The sequence below is a fragment of the Mustela putorius genome, unplaced genomic scaffold (assembly GCF_011764305.1).
Source record: "Mustela putorius furo isolate JIRA1106 unplaced genomic scaffold, ASM1176430v1.1 tig00000407_pilon_pilon_pilon, whole genome shotgun sequence".
NCBI lineage: Eukaryota > Metazoa > Chordata > Mammalia > Carnivora > Mustelidae > Mustela > Mustela putorius.
In genome coordinates, this window is record NW_025421373.1 from 1,224,202 (window position 1) to 1,244,846 (window position 20,645).

At 34.6% G+C, this 20,645-nt stretch overlaps 1 protein-coding gene across 1 annotated transcript; it reads left to right on the forward strand.

Moving 5' to 3' along the window:
• The first annotated feature begins 19,817 nt into the window (after positions 1 to 19,817).
• On the forward strand, positions 19,818 to 20,086 carry LOC123391944 (barrier-to-autointegration factor-like). The gene is given in 2 exon segments (XM_045079625.1): positions 19,818 to 19,863; positions 19,866 to 20,086. Coding segments are annotated over 2 exon segments (267 nt in total).
• Positions 20,087 to 20,645: the final 559 nt, after the last annotated feature.

Here is a 20,645-nt window from a genome sequence, read left to right on the forward strand (position 1 = left end):
TAAGTGGAACAAAAGAAACTTGCTGCTATTCTGTTTGAGACATAGTGTCTCCACTCTAACAGTGTTTCATTTCAGTGTGATTCGGGAGTTCAGTACTATTTATAGTACACTTAGGACTCAATGCTTTCTTGTTAAAGAACACTGATATTTTGCATCTGGATTCTTCTTACTTATGGAGTCCATTTTAAAAAGGCCTGAATTTTATGAGACAAAACTATGGAAAACAGGAAAACTAACCAATTGCTATTAATTGTTTACTGAAATATGAATATGTTGTTGTTAAGCAGATGTACTAATAAGATGATATTAAAATTCTTTAAAAATGTGTATTCACATCTGTCCCACAAGTCCCAATCTCCTTTCTCTGTACACACACACACACACACACACACACTTGCATGCATGCCTGTAATAGATATTTATACATGTTTATGGGCTTGTATACATGTACGTTTATATAGGTTTCTGTTGTTCTAACTGTTCTTTATCTTTGGTAAAATAAGGTACAGTTGCATAATATATATATATATTTTTTACTTATGTAATGAAGACTGATATGTGTTAAGTGTCTTAGAATTTCATAAAATGTCTTGCATACAATAAATTAATAAATATTTGTTGAACTGAACTCAATTTTCTCTTTGTATTGGTCTAAATTGTCTGCCATATCAAAATGCCATAGACTGGGTGATTTAAAAGACAGTTCTGTGAATCACCAGAACTGTACCCCTGGGGATAAAAATATATGTTTATAAAAAATAAAAAATTAAAAGTCAAAAAAAAAATGATAAAAAAAAAAGACAGTTATTTTTCTCACAATTCCAGAGGCTGAAAAATCCAAAATGAAGGTTCTGACAGAGTTCAGTTCTGGTGAGGTCTCTTTCCCTGGCCTGCACATGGTCACTTTCTTGTTTTATCCCTCTCTTCCTTTTTTTATAAAGCCATCCCTCTTTCCCTCTTTCTATAAAGTAAAGCCACAAAATCCCATCAGATGAAGGGTCCATGCTTATGCCCTCATTTAAACTTAATTACCTCCTAAAGATCCTGTTTCCAAATACAGTTATATTGGGAGTTAGCGCTTCAACAGATGAATTTTGGGGAACCATATTTCAATCTATGGTACTCTTCTTTGAATAACTTTCCATTTCTCCAGTTATTCTCCATTTACTTATAAAAATAAAACTCATTGGGTTTAATTTAAATTATTAGTTTGCACAGAACAATATTCTTATTTAGACCATAACAACAATGCCCATTTTTCATCTAAAATATTTATTAGTCTTTTTATATCTTCATATTTGGAGTTATGAATATTAATACTTATCTCGTTTTTTTTCCTCATGATTGACATGTGTTTATTCCTAGAATAGCTTGCTTTATGCTTCAAGGTTTGGAAATTCGTTATGATAAACAAATCATACTTGTAGCATTCTTTCATACACCTTATAAACTTGAAAAATCCTTCCTTCTGAGTTTATATTATTTAAAATGACACATTTTTCCATTTCATCAGATGGAAAACCTCATTTTTTTCTTCCTCCCCTCCTCCTCCTTTTTCTTCCTTCTCCTTCTTTTTTCTTTTCACTTTTAGCTTTTGTTGACCAGAGTCCTCATCTAACATTCTGTGGCTCTCTATCATATAGGGGAAGAGACAACTGAAAGAAAGAATTTTAATACAAATAGCATTGTCTAGTTGAGCTAGGATGCCTTTATAATGAACACAGCAATTCCCAACACACACACACACACACACACACACACACACACACCCCTTTCAGTTTCCAGAGGAAGCCTTTGAGAAATTACCCACCTTGAGAAGGGCTCACAAATTCCATCCTCCCCCCAGCTGTATCCCCTCTGCCAGTCAGATTCTGCAATATTCAGTCAGATTCCTCTGAAGGAAACTTAAATATTACAATTACAGACGGGAATGAACTCAAGTGTCACCGTCTGTGAATGCACTGGGTTGACTCTTTTGCTTCCCACACTGCTTCAGTCATCTTGCTTACACAGATATCATCTAATTGTATTGCCATATTTGTTTGACTTCTATTAAACTGTTTTTTGACATCTAATAATTGAGGTTATTCTCTAAATATGGTAATGAGTAGAAGGATTGGTGACTTGGGGCAAAGTACAAACTTCCTTAATTCCTATTTCCTGACCTATAAAATCAAGAAAACCAACATTACATTGTGCATACATCAGGGACTGTTCAGTAAGTATCAGTGCTTTCATTTATCATACTGATTTTGATAAGAGAAGCATACCATAGGACAATATTAGGCTTAATGGAGATTTCCCAATATTTAGCATTCAGTAGCTAACATATCCTTTATTCGGAAGTCAAACAAAAAGGGTGCTAATGACCAACTCAGTTTGTGGTTTGATATGTTCAGTTTTAAGTTTCCTACTTTTCATTATCAACTTTAAAAAGTTGGGTCTTTTGAGTATGGCTTAATATGCTTGGTTAGTGCATATCAGCATATTTGATATTAAGAGGAACTATGTTTTTAAAAAAATTTAAATGTTTTATAAATGAGGCTCCATGGGGCACCTGGGTGGCTCAGTCATTAAGCACCTGCCTTCTGCTCAGGTCATGATCCCAGGGTCCTGGGATCAAGCCCCACATCAGGCTGCCTGTTCAGCGGGCAGCCTGCATCTCCCTCTCCCACTTCCTCTGCTTGGGTTTCATCTCTCACTGTGCCTCTCTCTGTCAAATAAATAAAATCTTAAAAATAAAAAAGTAAATGGGGCTCCAAGAAGGTATGCAACTATCAAAAGTGAGACAAGATTCTCTACACAAAATGTAGCTAAGGAAAAAAGTTATACACAACTTTTACACTAACAAAAATTATATATATATGTGTGTGTGTGTGTGTGTGCGCGCGCACACACACACAATTTTGAGACAGATGCAATGCCTAACCTACTTAATACCCAAATACTAGAATACCTTTTTTTTTTTAATTTTATGCATTGATCTGACAAACTATATGTAAATTATGTATAATGTCTTTCAGTTAAAAGTTTTCCTGAACAGTGAAGGTTATAATTAAAGGGAAAGGAAATATGCACTCAAGTTAACCTTCAGGAAGGGAAAAGAGACCATCTGGTTTATTTCAATGCCTTTACTGTGAAAATATGACTGTAGTGGTTTATACACTATTGTTGACACCACTTTTAAATCTGCTTTTATGGATCGTTTCTTACAGTGTCTCCCTTAGGGAAACATATAAGAGGTGACAGAAAGGTTTGTAATGATGCTTCAACAATAATTAATGATAGTGGTAACTTTTAGAAGACTTTAAGAACAGCAAACGAACTAAGGTTAGCTTATCCGTCCTTGTTTAATAGACTTGCGTTTAAAACAATAAAACACACTAATCTAAATACATTTTGATGTCTTTAAAATAACGAAAGATGTGTTGTAAGCTTCTAAGTGCAGTGTGCTTTTAACAATGTTCATTTATAGAAATGTGCTCAAAATTTAAGGCTGCATTAAATTTTTCATGACTTTTTCTAGTGTTTTAAATGCAGTAGTTAATCTTGAAATGAACTTCATTGCCATGAAACAGTAATACACTACAGAATTTTAATGATACTGGCAAAGGATGGGATTTATTTTCGGAAGAAGTAAGATATTCATACATATATTTAGCCAAAAGTGTGAAAAATACAATCTGCTTTATAGTATCTTCTGTTATTCGATACAGATATTCAAACTAAATGATTGCTGCAGACATGTCCAAAAAAGAAAAAAAATCCCCCAAAACAAAAAAAGGTGCAAACCTTAAAATATTGCCTGAGAAGCAAATTTCATGAGAGGGTAATGTGTGAGCTTTTTTAAATTTTTGTCATAATGCAAAAATCAAATAAAGACTTTTTTTTTCAAGTATTATCATTTTTTACAGCATAGTGGTATGTACATATAAAGATAGGCAGAGGGAAAAAATGTGGCTTAAAACAATTTTCAAGAAAATAACACTGCTAGAAATACAGTTTTTCAGTGTCATTTTAGATGACTTCTGTCATTGTTCATCTATTGACTTTAGCTTAGCTATATGAAAATCTTCCCAGAAAGAACTCAGAACATTAAGGATATTTTATGGAAATTATTGTATGAACCAGAATATGAATAATAAGATTTTTAAAAACCTCTTTAATATAGATGAACAACAAGTGTGTACCTATTGTTCTGTCTGATCAGCAGCCTAACTTTCCACTACATTTTTGAGAAATTTTCTACAGATAGTAAAAATACGGTCATCCTGGTCAAATCAATGCACATGACTCAAATGTGGCCACTGTCCTTCATCTCACTACAAAAATTGTTCCAGAGTGAACATATGGCATGCACCGAGCCAGTGTCCTTCCCTGGATGTATGTGATTGATATAAGGAAATATAAAATATCTTTTCTTTTCCCCCTTACAGCTGCTGGACACAACAGTATCCATGACTATACTTAGTTGCTACTGTTCCCATTTATAGTTGTTAACTTACATGACTTGAATAATTATTGTCACAACATGGATTATTTTAGATAATTTCACTTTCTAATCAAATAAAAGTAGGCTGGCATTATTAGTATAGTTATACTGCAATTTAACTTACAATAAAGTAAATCCATCTTGAATAATTATTTATTTTTCATTTATTTTTGTTAAAAAACAGAAACTTCAGGAAAAAATTACCAGGTTGCAATAAGGTATAATCTTGTGAAAGTTTCCTATTTAGATGAAGAATCAACTTCAGTAATTATTTATTCAGAGACAAATCAATACTTTTCAGATTATTATTCAGAAATGAAAATAAATTACTAAAGGCAGAGATATGCTATAATTCCTAGAAACTGAAGACAGCCAAACATACGCCCCATCTGATCAAAGTGTTTTTAACAGTTTTCACATATTACTGGTTCAAAAGGAAGCTTCTGGAGATAATGGGTATGTTTATTACCTTGACTGTGGTGATATTACTACAGTTGTATGCACATGTCAAAAATCATCAAAATGTATACAATAAATGTGTGTTTTTGGTATATCACTTTTATATCAATAAAGCTATAAAATAAATTATATGCAAATATTTTTTAAATCGTCATCTTAATCATTTTTGTCCTGTATATACAAACAATTGTCATGACACTATGTGTGTAAATGAGGACTGTAATAATTAAGAGTTTTTATCCTAAATTTTGATGTGGACGTTTATACATATGTTAAAAAAATATGTTTTCTTCCTCTTTTTTCATATCCTTGTCATCTGAGATGTATTAATTATAATTAATTTTATATTTCAGTATTTAAATTACATGATACCAAAAGGGAGCTAGGAAAAGAATGAACATCACACAAAGGCAAAAAGAGGGTAAGCAGCCTCTTCTAGGAAATGTCACTGTATTTTCAGTTATCGGGAGAGTTGCATGATGTTAGGTAGGAGCGTGATTTATTATCTTCTCTATTTGGAAATGAAGTATGTTTTAAGGAGATGTATGGTGTAAGTGACAAGTTGGCACCCCTATGCTTTTGAATGTGCCAGCTTGGCTAGATTAGACTGCATTTCCAAGAATTCCCTTTCATGTGTTTCTGGTTAGGATAGACCACAAGAGAAATTCTTGTTCTTGATTAGGAGGACAGAGGTGAAGCAGCAATTTTTTCTTTTTTAAGATTTTATTTATTTATTTACAGACAGAGATCGCAAGTCGGCAGAGAGGCAGGCAGAGAGAGAGTGGGGGAAGCAGACTCCACACTGAGCAGAGAGCCGATATGGGGCTCGATCCCAGGACCCTGAGATCATGAGCTGAGCCGAAGGCAGAGGCTTTAACCCACTGAGCCACCCAGGTGCCCCTGAAGCAGCGATTTTTAAGCTCTCACATTTTGGTGAAGATATGATTGTTCACAACACTGGCAAGAAGCAGCGTCTGACCCTACAACTGTTTCACTTTCCCACAGATCCTCCTTGAAACTTTTCTACATATATGCTAGGTGAAATGTGTTTAGCTCTGTTATGAAGGGCCCAGCTTCTGTAGGATACTTGCAGCAGCTTCTGTGGGATACTTGCAGCAAATAAGATAAATGGCTATAAAACTGGCGCGGCTTTCAATGCATTATCATAGGCTCTAGCTCTTGCTATGAATTTTAGTTTCTTGTTCTCCTTTATCTTATTCCATCTTCCCTTCCCCATTTCTCTGACTTCAACTGTAGCAACACATGCAAAGAAAAAAGCCATACAGAGATTGCTTAACCAAAATGCTTAGCCGGCTCTGACAATTACATAAGATCAAGTCCGTGTAACACACACAAAGCCAGCTAGCTAGCTAGAAGGAAAGAAACTTAAGTGATAATGTATTCGTAAGTTATATCTTAACTGATGCAGCGAAGTATGGAAAAAGTTGAAAAAATATTTTAATATACATTTATTTTTTAATTTATTGCCAAAACTATGTGATACTAATAATTTTATTTTATTTTATTTTATTTTATTTTATTTTATTTTATTTTGAGAGAGAGCAAGCAAGAGTGGATGAAGGCTGGGGCACATGGGCAAAGGGAGAAGGAGAGAGAAAATCTTAAGCAGCTCTCCATGCACAGAGCCTGACAGGAGCTCAATCTCACCATCCTGAGATCATGCCCTGAACCAAAATTGAGTCAAATCTTTAGTGACTGAGCTACCCAGGTGCTTCATTATTAGTCATTATTAAGCACATTTTTATTCATAAGAAAATTTCGCTTCAGAAAGTAATATAAACAAATTGTCAATGGACAAGTTAATTTTGCTGAGCCTATTCAGTATCTATAAAATTATCATGCCATCATTAAAAAAATTGATTCTCCTTTCCTCTACTAGAAAACTGTTATAATTTTCTTAATGAAAGGGCACATGAAAGTCATGATACTTGTTTATTTATTGTAAACTTGAGAATACATGAATGGGTTAAGAATTTGGAGAGAAATAAAAGTGTGATTAATCTGAAAATTCATTTCTTAAGCAGTTTTTTTTTACAGCATCATTCCATCTGTCCCAATTTTTCTTTGTTACAACAAAAATGCATTGTTTTATTCTTAACATGCAAAGTTTTCCTAAGCTTATTTGTTTTTTTTTTAGAAAAATGAACATATGGACAATTTATAAACTTCTCTATATATCTAATTATCTTCAGAATTTTGTCCCAAATGATAAATTTGGAATAGAATTAATATATAACCAATAAATTAGTTGTGTCTTATTTTTGTCAAGAAAAAGTGTTATTAATGGTATTTAAAATGTAGATTGGTATATATTGTTCAGTGACAGAAATAAGCAAAAGAACTATGCACTTCATATAAGTTTAAAACACACAAAAATAGAAATAAATGCATAAAATTTTTATTATAAAATTCATTCTCATTTTAGATGCAATAAATATGCCATATAAAATATACTGTGATACTATATAAAAGCGAAAATGACAAACAAATGAAAAGTTTCATAATTTTAGAAATGTTAGGCAACTGATAGAAATTAAAAAAAAAAATAGGTTAATAAAGCCCAGAAACAGATTCACATATAGTCAAACCTAAATGACATTGGATTTAGTGGTGTCTGGGTGGCTCAGTTGGTTAGGCATCTGCCTTCTGCTCAGGTCGTGATCCCAGGGTCCTAGGATAAGCTCCATCCACATTGGTCTCCCTAGTCAGGAAGAGCCTCTGCCCCTTTCCCCACTTGTGCTCACTCTCTCTTTCTTTTTCTCTCAAATAAATAAAATCTTTAAATAAAATTAGCCTGGGTTTGTCAGTGACCTTTTATTTTATTTTATTTTATTTTTTTATTTTTTTTTTTTTTAAAGATTTTATTCATTCATTTGACAGAGAGAGATCACAGGTAGGCAGAGAGACAGGCAGAGAGAGAGAGGAGGAGGAAGCGGGCTTCCTGCTGAGCAGAGAGCCAGATGCGGGACTCGATCCCAGGACCCTGAGATCATGACCCGAGCCGAAGGCAGCGGCCCAACCCACTGAGCCACCCAGGCGCCCCTGTCAGTGACCTTTTAGATAGAACACCAAAGGCATAGTCCATGCAAAAAAGGAATCGATACCTGAAATTCACCAAAATGAAAAACTTGTGTTCTTCGAAAAAGAATGAAATAAGAAGATAAGTGAGAGACTGGGAGAAAATATTTGCGGAAGACATATCTAATAAGACAGTCATCCAAAATATAAGAAGAACTATTAAAACTCAACAATAAGAGAATAAACCACTGAATTAAAAATGGGCAAAAGACTTAATAGGCAATTTACCAAAGAATATATAGAGAGAGGGAAAATAAGCATATGATAAAATATGATAAAATGTTCCATTTCATATGTCATTAGGGAATTAGATATTAAAACGAAAATGAGATACCACTACACACATTAGGGTTGATAAAATCTAGAACTCTGACAACAACAAATGTTGATAACAATGTGGAGCAGCAGGAACTCTCATACATTGCAGGTGGGAATACAAACTGATAGAGCAGCACTGAAAGACAGTTTGGAAGTTTCTTATAAAATTAAGCTTACTTTTACCATGTGACCTAGCAATCGCACAACTTAGTAATTATCCCAATGAGTTGAAAACTTACATCTACGTAAAAATATGCACAAGAATGTTTGTAGAAGCTTTGTTCATAATTGCCAAAACTTGGAAGAAATAAAGATGCCCTCTGGGAGGTGAATGGATAAATAATGAATATGCAGTATAATTAGACCGTGGAATATTATTCAGTACTAAAAAGATATAAGCTATCAAGTCATGCAAGGACATAGAGGAAACTTAAATGCATATCACTGAGTGAAGGAAGCCAATCTGAAAAGGCCTTATCTGAATGACCCAATTGTATGAGACCTTGGCATGTGGAAAACTATGGACACAATTAAAAAAAAAAAAAATCAGTGGTCGTCAGTGGTTCAGGGAAGGGAGGGAGGAATGAATAGACAGAACACAGGATTTTAAGGCAGTGAAAGTGTTATAAATGATACTATAATGATGAATACACATAATCATCAAGTGTTAAAAATTCACAGAATGTACAGCACATTAGAAATGAACCTTAATATAAACTATAGACTTTAGATGACAATGTAATGTGAATATCAATGTAATACGACCTCAGTTGTGGTAAAGATACCACTGTTCTGTGAAGATCCCAATGAGGGGGTAGCTATGAATGTGTGGAGACAGTAAGTATGTGAGAAATCTCTGTACATTCGGCTTAATTTTGCTGTGAATCTAAAACTGCTTTAAAAAACAAAATTAGTTTATGTATTTATTGTTTTTTTTTTAAAGATTGTATTTATTTATTTGACAGAGAGAGAGAGAGAGAGCACAAGTAGCAGAGTGGCAGGCAGAGGGAGAGGGAGAAGCAGGCTCTTCCCTGAGCAGGGAGCTTGATGTGGGACTCGATCCCAGAACCCAGGGATCATGACCTGAGCAGAAGGCAGCCAGTTAATGAACTGGGCCACCCAGGAGCCTGTAAAAAACAAAATTATTTTAAAAACTCGGAAACAGGGCCGCTTAGGTGGCCCAGTTGGTTAAGCCTCTTCCTTCGGCTCAGGTCATGATCTCAGGGTCCTGGGATCTTGTCCCACATTGGGCTCTCTGCTCAGTGGGAAGCCTGCTCCCTGCCTTCTCTCTGCCTGCCTCTCTGTATACTTGTGATCTCTCTTTCTCTGTTAAAAAAATAATAAAATCTTAAAAAAAAAAACAAAACTAGGAAACAAAACCACATGACTTTGCAAGTGACTATTTTTCTGGCATTTATGTATGTAATTATGCATATATGTGTATGCCAGGAAATGAGAGGAAAGATACTTAACAGAATGTTAACAAGAGTGCTATTTTATTTTCTTTCTAAATGACTATCCTCTGCTTTTCATAAAACATGTACATTAGTTAGGAAAAGTTAAAATATAAATAAGATTATTTTGTTCTAGTTTAAGCAACTTAAAATTAAGTCCATTATGTTAGAGAAAAAAAAAGATCAAGGCAAATAAGTAAATGAATAAATAAAAGTTGTATGATAAAGGAATATCATTGGCTGATGTAATAGAAACTGTAATTAAGATTAGCTTATACTCTAAGAATACTTACTGTATGCTTTTGGGGTTGTGTTATTTCCTAATGAGAGCAGGCATATGTTGGAGATATTGTGGATTTAGTTCCAGGCCACCACAACAAAGAAAATATCAGAATAAAGTAAGTCAAATGAATTTTTTGCTTTCCTAGTGCATTTAAAAGTTATGTTTACACTATACTGAGTCGGTGAAGTATGCAATAGCACTGTCTAAAAAACATATTTACCTTAATTAAAAAATACTTTATTGCTAAAAAATGCAAAACATTATCTCAGCTTTCAGTGAGTTGTAATCATTTTGCTGATGAAAGTTCATGCTTTGATGTTGATGGCTGCTGATTGATCAGGGTGGTGGTTGCTGAAGGCTGGGTGGCTGTGGCAATTTTTTAAAAATAACACAACAATGAACTTTGCTGTATTGACTGACGCTTTCTTTCACGAACAATTTCTCTGTAGCATGCAATACTGACCGCATTTTATCCACAACAGAACTTTCAAAATTGGAGTCAATCCTCTCAAACCCTGCTGCTGCTTTATCAACTAAGTCAATGAAATATTGCAAATATTTTGTTGTCATTTCAACATTCTTCACAGCATCTTCACCAGAAGTAGATTCTCTGTCAAGAAACCACTTTCTTTGCTCATCTATAAGAAGCAACTCCTCATCCATTAGAATTTTATCATGAGATTGCAGCAATTCAGTCCCATCTTTGGGCTCCACTTTTAATTCTATTTTAATTCTATTTCTCTTGTCACTTCCACCACATCTAGAGTTACTCCCTCCACTGAAATTTTGAATTCCTCAAAGTCATCCAGGAGGGCTGAAATCAACTTTTTCCAAACTCCTATTAATGTTGATACTTTGACCTTTTCCCATGAATCACAAATATTCTTAATGGCATCTAGAATGGTGAATCCTTTCCAAAAGATTTTCAATTTACTTTGCCCACATCCATCAGAAGAATCACTGTCTATGGCAGCTATAGCCAGCAAAATCTATTTCTTAAATAACAGGCCTTGAAATACAAAATTACTCCTTGGTCCATGGGCAGCAGAATGGATGTTATGTTGGCAGGCATGAAAACATTAGTCCTGTTACATATTTCCATCAGAGCTCTTAGATGACCAGGTGTATTGTCAATGAATATTAATATTTTGAAAAAAAAATTTTTTCCTTTTTTCCTGAGCATTGAATCTCAACAGTTGGCTTAAAATATTCAGTAAACCATCATGTTGGAAACAGATGTGCTGTCATGCAGGGTTTTTTGTTCCATTTATATAGCACAGACAGGGCAGATTTACCACAGTTCTTAAGGGCCATAGGAGTTGCAGGGTGGTTAACAAGCACTGGCTTCAACTGAGAGCCATCAGTTGCATTAGCGCCTCAGAAGAGAGTCAGTCTGTCTTTTCAAGTTTTGAAGCCAGCCATTGACTGCTCCTCTCTAGCTATGACAGTCTTAGATGGTATTTTCTTCCAAAGGAAGTCTGTTTTGTCTTCACTGAACATCAATTGTTTAGTTTACCTACCTTCGTTAATTATCTGAGCTAGACCTAAATAACTTGATGCAACTTCTTCATCAGCATCTGATGCTTCATGTTGCACTTTTATGTTATGAAGACAGCTTCCTTCTTTAAACCTCTTGAACCAAACTCTGTTAGCTTTTATTCTGCAGCTTCTTTACCTCCCTTAGACGTCATAGAAATGAAGAGAGTTAAGACCTTGCTCTGGATCAGGTTTTGGCTTATGGGAAAGTCGTGGCTGGTTTGACTTTCTATCCAGACCACAATAAGCTGTCTCTTTTCAGCAATAAGGTTGTTTTGGTTTCTTGTCATTTTTGCATTCACTGGAGTAGCATTTTTAATTTCCTTTAAGAACTTTCCTCTACATTCACAATTTGGCTAACCAACATGAGAGACCTAGCTTTTGGCCAGTCTTGGATTTAGACACTCTCCCCTCACTAAGCTTAATCATTTCTAACTTCTGATTTGAAGTGAAAGTTGTGAGCCTTGTTCTTTTACTTGAACACTTAGAAGCCATTGTAGGGTTATTAATTGGCCCAATATGAATATTATTATGCCTCAACAAATAGGAAGCCAGAGGAGTAGGGAGAGATGGGGAATAGCTGGTCAATATCAGATTCAACATACACAACATTCATCACTTAAGTTCACTATCTTATATAGGCGTGGTCTGAGATGCCCCAAAACAATTACAATAGTAACATGAATGATCACTGTAAACAAATTATCATAACATAAAGAATAATGAAAGTTTGAAAAATTGCATGAATTTCCAAAATGTGACACAGAGAAACAAAGTAAGCAAATGCTATTAGAAATATGGTATCAATATACTTGTTCCATGCAGCGTTGCCATGAATATTCAATTTTTTAAAAATTAAGTATCTGCAAAGCACAATAAAGAAAAGTGCAATAAAATGAGGTACGCCAGTAGTCAGCAGGCAAAGGATCTGTGGTTGCTGCTCTTGGGTACAGCCCTTTTTCTCTTCTACTTGGGAATTAACCTTATTTCTAAGGATTTTTCTCTATGATTCCTAGTTAGTTATCATATATCCAGAGTTTATGTTCTGACTGGAGACTCCCCAAAGCAGGGAGGAAGGGAGCAAGAAAGATGCTCTTCTTAAAACACTTTTCCTTTGTCACAATGAAAATTTCTATATGGAAGACCACAAAGAAGTCCTATTTTACTTCAAAAAAAAAAATAGTGCATTCATAGCTAGACTACTCATTAGCACAGAGAATTAAAAAATATGTCATAATTGGCTGGGACCAATCACAAAATATTCCATTTGTACATACATTTCGCTAATTTATATCATTTGTTAATAAGGAAGAAACAGAGATGATTACTGATATGTCAACCAGAAGCTCTTCTACAACATTTTAGTAAAATCTAGGGAAGAGTGGGCTTAAGGCTGACAATTTTAATTAATTTTCTATTATATCTCACCAATGTGATATTAAGTGTGAAAGTTGTACATAGTATAGATCTTATTATATATATATATATATATATATATATATACACTCTCATATATATAGTATAAATCATATATATGTACAATCTCATATATATCTTATATCTTAATTTAACGATGTATTGATGAGATATATGAAACAACAATACACATTGCATATACAACTGCAGTATCAATAGACCTGGATGTTAAAAATGTTCAAATACAAAAGACAAGAAGGGGTTCCAGGAATGTAAAAGTATTGCACTAAGAAAATAACTACATTTTGTGAAACCCTTCTCTGAATGTCCAAATATACTGAATTTCTCTGCAATAGTCAAGTTTTAGGACCTGAGCTGGATTAAGGAAACATACAGAAGAACCTCTCAGGGTGGCTTTAATTACTATATTTTGTGACTTGTTTTCACTGTAACACTAATCTACACTGCATTGTTCAGATCACTTGAAATCTTTATTGTGCATTCAAAAGTGCCTAAATTATACTTAGAAGGAACTTACAGGGGCGCCTGGGTGGCTCAGTGGGTTAAAGCCTCTGCCTTTGGCTCAGGTCATGATCTCAAGGTTCTGGGATTGAGCCCCGCATCGGGCTCTCTGCTCAGCGGGGAGCCTGCCTCCTCCTCTCTCTCTGCCTGCCTCTCTGCCTACTTGTGATCTCTGTCTGTCAAATAAAAAAAAAAAAATTAAAAAAAAAGATGGAACTTACAAACTAGCTCATTATACTTCTGAATTGAAAAATTATGTGCCATCTTTTAAATCTGTGGCTAATATTTTCTTTAAAATTAAAATTTTTTTTAAAGATTTTATTTATTTATTTGACAGAGAGAGATCACAGTACACAGAGAGACAGGCAGAGAGAGAGAGAGAGGGAAGCAGGCTCCCCACTGAGCAGAGAGCCCGATGTGGGACTCGATCCCAGGACCCTGAGATCATGATTCAATCAAATGAAATCAACAGATGAATGGATCAAGAAGATGTGGTATATATACACAATGGAATACTATGCAGCCATCAAAAGAAATGAAATCTTGCCATTTGCAACAACATGGATGGAACTAGAGCGTATCATGCTTAGCGAAATAAGTCAAGCAGAGAAAGACAACTATCATATGATCTCCCTGATATGAGGAAGTGGTGATGCAACATGGAGGCTTAAGTGGGTAGAAGAATAAATGAAACAAGATGGGATTGGGAGGGAGACAAACCATAAGTGACTCTTAATCTCACAAAACAAACTGAGGGTTGCTGGGGGGAGGGGGTTTGGGAGAAGGGGGTGGGATTATGGACATTGGGGAGGGTATGTGATTTGGTGAGTGCTGTGAAGTGTGTAAACCTGGTGATTCACAGACCTGTACCCCTGGGGATAAAAATATATGTTTATAAAAAATAAAAAATTAAAAAAAAATGAAATCAGCTATAAATATTACTTAATTGATGAAATATATTTTATCATATTGGTCTGTACATGTTTTTCAGTATTAATTTTCTGTTCTATACAGTTGCTTCTAATTAAAGAAGCATGCACACAATTACAAGAATATACATAATATAGTTATTATGTCATTTTAAATATTTTTAAAAATTCAGTGTGCATTAAATTGTCCTGTCCTTTGACTACCTAGAGAGTAACATCAAATCTAGTAGTGCCTCAGACACTCAATTTCAAAGTATTTATCCATCACATAAAGGAAAAAAATTAAAACTCAGGTTTTTGGTATGAATAATGCCAGCTGATCTTTCTTACTATCAGGAAAACACTCTTCCTAAGTAGAATTTCAGATATGTCTGTCATTTGTATCCATCATTTTGATAAAAATTATAATTGAAATAAAAAACAATCTTGCTGCTTTACCAACATCACTTAAAGTACTATAGAAAAATAACCAATTTAATGGAATGATGGCCATGTTCCAAAATACATATTTTGTTGGAGAGGGTGAGTAAAAAATACCTGTGAGCACAAATATTACCCATAACTTCTCATCAGATTTTAAGATACAGTGACACTCAAAGTGCCTGGGTGGTTCAGTCATTAAGCATCTGCTTGGGTCATGATCCCAGGGTCCTGATCAAGCCCTGCGTCAGGCTGCCTGCTTGGTTTCCTCTCCCACTCGCCCGTTTGTGTTCCCTCTCTTGCTTTCTCTTTCTCTGTCAAATAAATAAATAAAATCTTTAAAAAAAAATACAGTGACACTAGTTTTTGCACCCCAAATTATTCTACAATAAAAGGAAAGATAATCTACGTACCTTTTTGCTTATATTCCTGTTCATTGCATGCTCCTATTATTAATTACAATTGGTAGGACTTTTGATTCAATGCTGATATTTATGAGGATCCATCTTACGTTTTGTCATATATTCAGATGCAAAAAAAGTCTTTTCCTTATTTTCTCTAATATTTTTAATTTTATAACTTTCATCTTCTTTCCACTGGTTCATCAGAAGCTTTGCACAAAACAATCATCTTTTCCAAAACCAGCTCCTGATTTATCCAATAAGTGTATCTTTACAATTTATATTATACTGGGTATTCTGACATTTCATTTCTCTAAATGAAATTAGAAAAATCTATACACTTAGGACACAAAAGAAGTACAATCTAATGAATGTTGAAATGTGAAATAGTAGGATTTTTGTAATATCAATAAAGGTCTCTAAATGTTGTTTTCAATTTAAATATTCAAGAGACTCCATGTAATCCTATTTTTCTCATGGCAATTTGGCTAGGCAATCTTTTTAAATGTCTTCCAAGAAAGGTTCCAGTCCTGGCCCAGATAAATCTGGTTTTTGAGGATGGATCATGGTGAATCACTATGAGTTCTGGATGGGCAGTTGTATTCCTGAGAAACCATGTGAGTTTTGTACCGTACCTTCTTATTCTGACACAATATTTGCCAGAACTAGTGGTGGCATTCATGCTGATCTTTTGGTGGCTATTATGCTCTGTGTGTGTGTGTGTCTGTGTGTGTGTATGTTTGCTTTTTTTCTATCTTTATTTAAGCCTTTCAAGCAGAAATTACCAATCCAAACCTAAATTTACTCTATTCTTTAAAAATAAAGAACAATGGTAATTAAACATATGCTAGAGATCCATAGACATTTAAATAAACATACTGAAGTCCATCTCTTGCCACATGTACTATACCTCAACATCCCCATCCTTGTCTTTAAGGAGGATGTTGTAATTTTTCTGTATAATTTTAAACTTTTAAATGAAGAACATAAATATTCCATAAAGAAAAAAAAAAAAACGTGAGATCAGTATGTGTGTGTATGAAAAACTGAATTGCTTACCATTATTACTGTCTAACTCTTTCCAGATAAATAACTTTTTAAAGATAGGCACAGTTTATTTTATTAGCAACATTTTTCAGGATCTCACAGACTTTCTATCGAAAGATATTCTTTCAATATGTACATTCTTTGCATAGATTCTAAATATCTAAACATTACCTAAAGTATTTTATTTAGTCACTTATAATATTTAGGGTCATAAAGGCACCAGCCTCTGGAGAAGTCAAGAAAAAGACATTTTCCCTAAAGCCTCCATTGAACACAGGCCTGCTGACAGTCTGATTTTTAGGCTGTAGACACATTCTGGACTTCTAACTTACAGAACTCTAAGACAATCAATTAGTGTTGTTTTAGCCATTAAGTTTATGGCAATTTGTTACAGCTGCAAAGATAAACTAATGTATAATCTCACAGTACACACTATTAAACATAAACTGACATGGGTTGAATTTTTAAAATGACTTCTGCACTTTAAAAGCACTAATTGTTAAGTGTTGAAACATAAAATTTGTGTGTGTTGGGGGGAGTTAATTTTTCTATCCCATGCCACCCATTTGTTATTTAACTACTATAAGTTATTTTAGTTCACAATTTAAAAAAAAGGGGGGGGGGAGGTGAACCTAACACTTAATTGATAGAATCCAAAAGGAAATGCTCAAAGGGTTACCAGTTTAAAAAAAAAAATGACAGATTTTAACACTTTCTCATTTTAAGATGAATTCAAACCTCGCAGCATATGGTAGTTGGTTTGTCTTGAAGTGATTTTTAAAAATATGCACTTTTCTAAAAAGCGTAACTTCTTAAGCTGTCGTTTAAATAAATTCACACTTTTCAAGCATATTTGTTTCCACCTACTGCATCTGATTATGGTGTCTTGCCCCTGTCTACATTTGCATAGTCTGTGTAGTCTCATCTATGGACAGGGATATGTTGTTTTCAATCAGTGATGGGTCCAGAGAAGGACTGTTCTTATGTCCTCCTTTTCTGTTTCAAACTTGTGTATTTCTCACAAGCAAGGCCTAGATCCTATACTAAAATATATTTTTGGTATGACCTTGACAATGATTGACATTATCTAAATTTTCAACTTCTACACAGGCTAAAATTCAGCTATCTGTAGTGAAAGAAATTTCCAGAATGTTTTCTCATTTCAGATTGAAGATAATGCAGAACAGAGAAACAAAGAGCTTTAAGCGAAAATTCTTACTAAGAAAGGTTAATTAAATGAAAGCTAAATATATATAAGCTTGTTAGGAATGGTATTTTGAAAGATATGTTTAAAAATATAACGAAACAGAAGGCTTCACAAGGAACAATGATAAAATTGGGAAGAAATCTATTCCTTTTGTAAGAGCATTGGCAGCACCTATTACAAATATATTTTTAATCTTTATTTTGGAAAATACAAGCTTGTTTTCAAAATGTTACAGAGAGTTGATGAGATAATGTGCCCGAGTAAATATTTGCATTCTGTGAGTGTTTCTTCATCTTGAAAAAAGTAGAAGTCATAAAATGGCATTTTAATGAAAGGTTTGGAAAAAACAGAGAAGTTTTAAAGAAGTTTTCAAAGAATAAGACAATATTAATCAATGTTGATGATTCAGGGCTGTGCTAAATATTGAGGTCAAGATAAATGCAGAAATTTATACCAACTGTGAGGTACATAATAGTTTGCAAAATATCTCATCATTAACTTTTATAATGCAGTTTACTAATAGGTCAACTGATGCTTTTTATTACTTTTTTAAAAATTGATCTTTAAAAATATCATATACTGGGGCACCTCGGAGGCTCAGTTGGTTAAGCATCTGCTTTTGGCTCAGAGTCCTGGGATCAAGCCCCATGTTGGCTCCCTGCTCAGTGGAAACCTGCTTCTCCATGTCCTCCCTAATGTGCTCTCTCTCACTACATCTGCCACTATCTGTCTGTCTGTCTGTCTCTCTCAAATAAATAAATAACCTTAAAATAAATAAATAAATAAAATTTTAAAACATATCATGTACTTATTCTATAAAATGCAAAGAACTGTCAGACACCAAAATTTTAAATTACCCAAATCTATTCACCTAGAGATAGTAATGGTTCTCATGATGTATGCATTATTACAGATATTTTTTTCTTGCATATGCTTTATCTTGCCTTTGAAAAATACTCCTACTACCTTCTTTTTTCTTTATTATTTTTACTATTAAAGGAAAAACTTTAGTAATCCTTGTGGGATGTAGTTTATGAGAACTTAAATTTTGATTCTTTGTATTACTTAAGGGTCTTCGGGTTGTATTCAACAGAAAACCCAACTAAAAACGGCTTTAACATTTAGAGCATTTTTTTTTAAATCTTAAATTATAAGAAGCCCATGGGAAAGGCACTTCAAAGATTGTTTCATTCAATGTCAGTGATGTTAACAAGAACCCTGGGTTGTTTCATCTTTCTACTATATCACCTAAGTCCCATTCCATGAGGTTGAGTTTAGTATTATTATATATTCCTTCACTGTAAGAAAAAAAAAATAATTGTGACAGCTTCAAGGACCATGCCCTTATAGATAGCATATAGAACTTACAGGAATTAAGACTATCCTTTTTAATAGTAAGAACATATTCCTAGAACACTCATAGAAAAAAAAAAGCCTCTATTTATGATAAACGCCCCAGAATATATCAAATTCTAGCTCATACTTACTATAATCACTTGGAAATGGAAATGATTTTGATATTACTTTTTAAAGATTTTTATTTATTTATTTGACAGAGAGAGAAAGACAGAGAGCAGGTGTGTACAAGCAGAGGGTTGCAGCAGAGGGAGACAGAGAAACAGACTTCTCACTGAGTAGGGAGCCTGATGTGGGGATTGATTCCAGGACCCCGGGATCATGACCTGAGCTGAAGGCAGATACCACACAGGTGCCCCGATTTTGATATTATTTCCTTAGGTGATTTGATATTCATCACCTTAAATTAAAGGATTGACTTCCCAGGATCCTTAGAAGGATAGGACCATACAGAGGGTGTTTTTACTAGATATCAAAGCCAGCACACAAAAATCAGTTGAATTTCTATACATTAACAAAAAAATATCTGAAAAAATAAATTTAAAGAATCCTGTTTATAAAAGCACCAAAAGTAATAAAATACTTAGCAATAAATTTAACCAAGGGACCAAAAGATCTCTACTCTGAGAACTATAAGACACTAAGGGAAGAGACTGAAGATGGCCCAGATAAATAGAAAGATTTTCATACTCCTGGATTTGAAGAATTAATAATGTTAAAATATCCACAGGACCCAAAATCATTTTTAGATTCAATGTGATATCTATCAAAAGTTCAATGGCGGAAGAAAGTTCTAGTGGGTTGAGGTATCGCTGGGAGCAGCCGGATGGTGGGAGGAGCCATTACAGAAGCCGGAGCTACTGATTCAGCTGATCAAGATGACAACCTCCCAAAAGCACTGAGACTTCGTGGCAGAGCCCATGGGGGAAAGCCAGTGGGGAGCCTGGCCGAGATTGGTGAAGTCTTAGGCAAGAAGCTGGAGGAAAGGGGCTTTGACAAGGCCTATGTGGTCCTTGGCCAGTTTCTGGTGCCAAAGAAAGATGAAGATCTCTTCCGGGAATGGCTGAAGGACACATGTGGTGCCAATGCCAAGCAGTCCTGGGACTGCTTTGGGTGCCTTCGAGAGTGGTGCAATGCCTTTTTGTGAGGCTCTCTTGGGGAGCCCCCAACCCCTAGCCCCAGCATCGAATCTCCAGAGTTTGCAGAGTTTGAAGTGGGGACTCCTCCCCTGTCCTCTACAAAGGAAGAGATTGCTGTTGTCCTACTCACTTTTGATGTACTTCAAGGTCTTTTGGGAGTTCTGTCCCCCACCATTTCAACTTTTTTGCATGCATCTCCCTTCTCCTTCCCCTGCTAGTTTCATGTCAACAATTATCGGCTTTTCCGAGTGGATTCCTGGCGCTTCCCTCACCCCCACTCCCACTGGTCTGTTTTATGCTATTTGGCTCCTTTTTTGGAGGAATAATCACTGTCCTTGTAAAGTTTTTTAAATAAATAAAGTCAGTGGCCTTCAAAAAAAAAATTTCAATGGCATTTTTTATAAGAAAAAAAAATCCTAAAATTTGTATAGAAGCACAAAAGACACCAACTGCCAAAGCAATCTTGAGAAAGAACAATGCTGGAAGCAAATAAACAGTACTGAATATTTCCATTAAAAACAGACCCACAAACCAATGGAATACAATAGAAAGCCCAGAAATAACCCA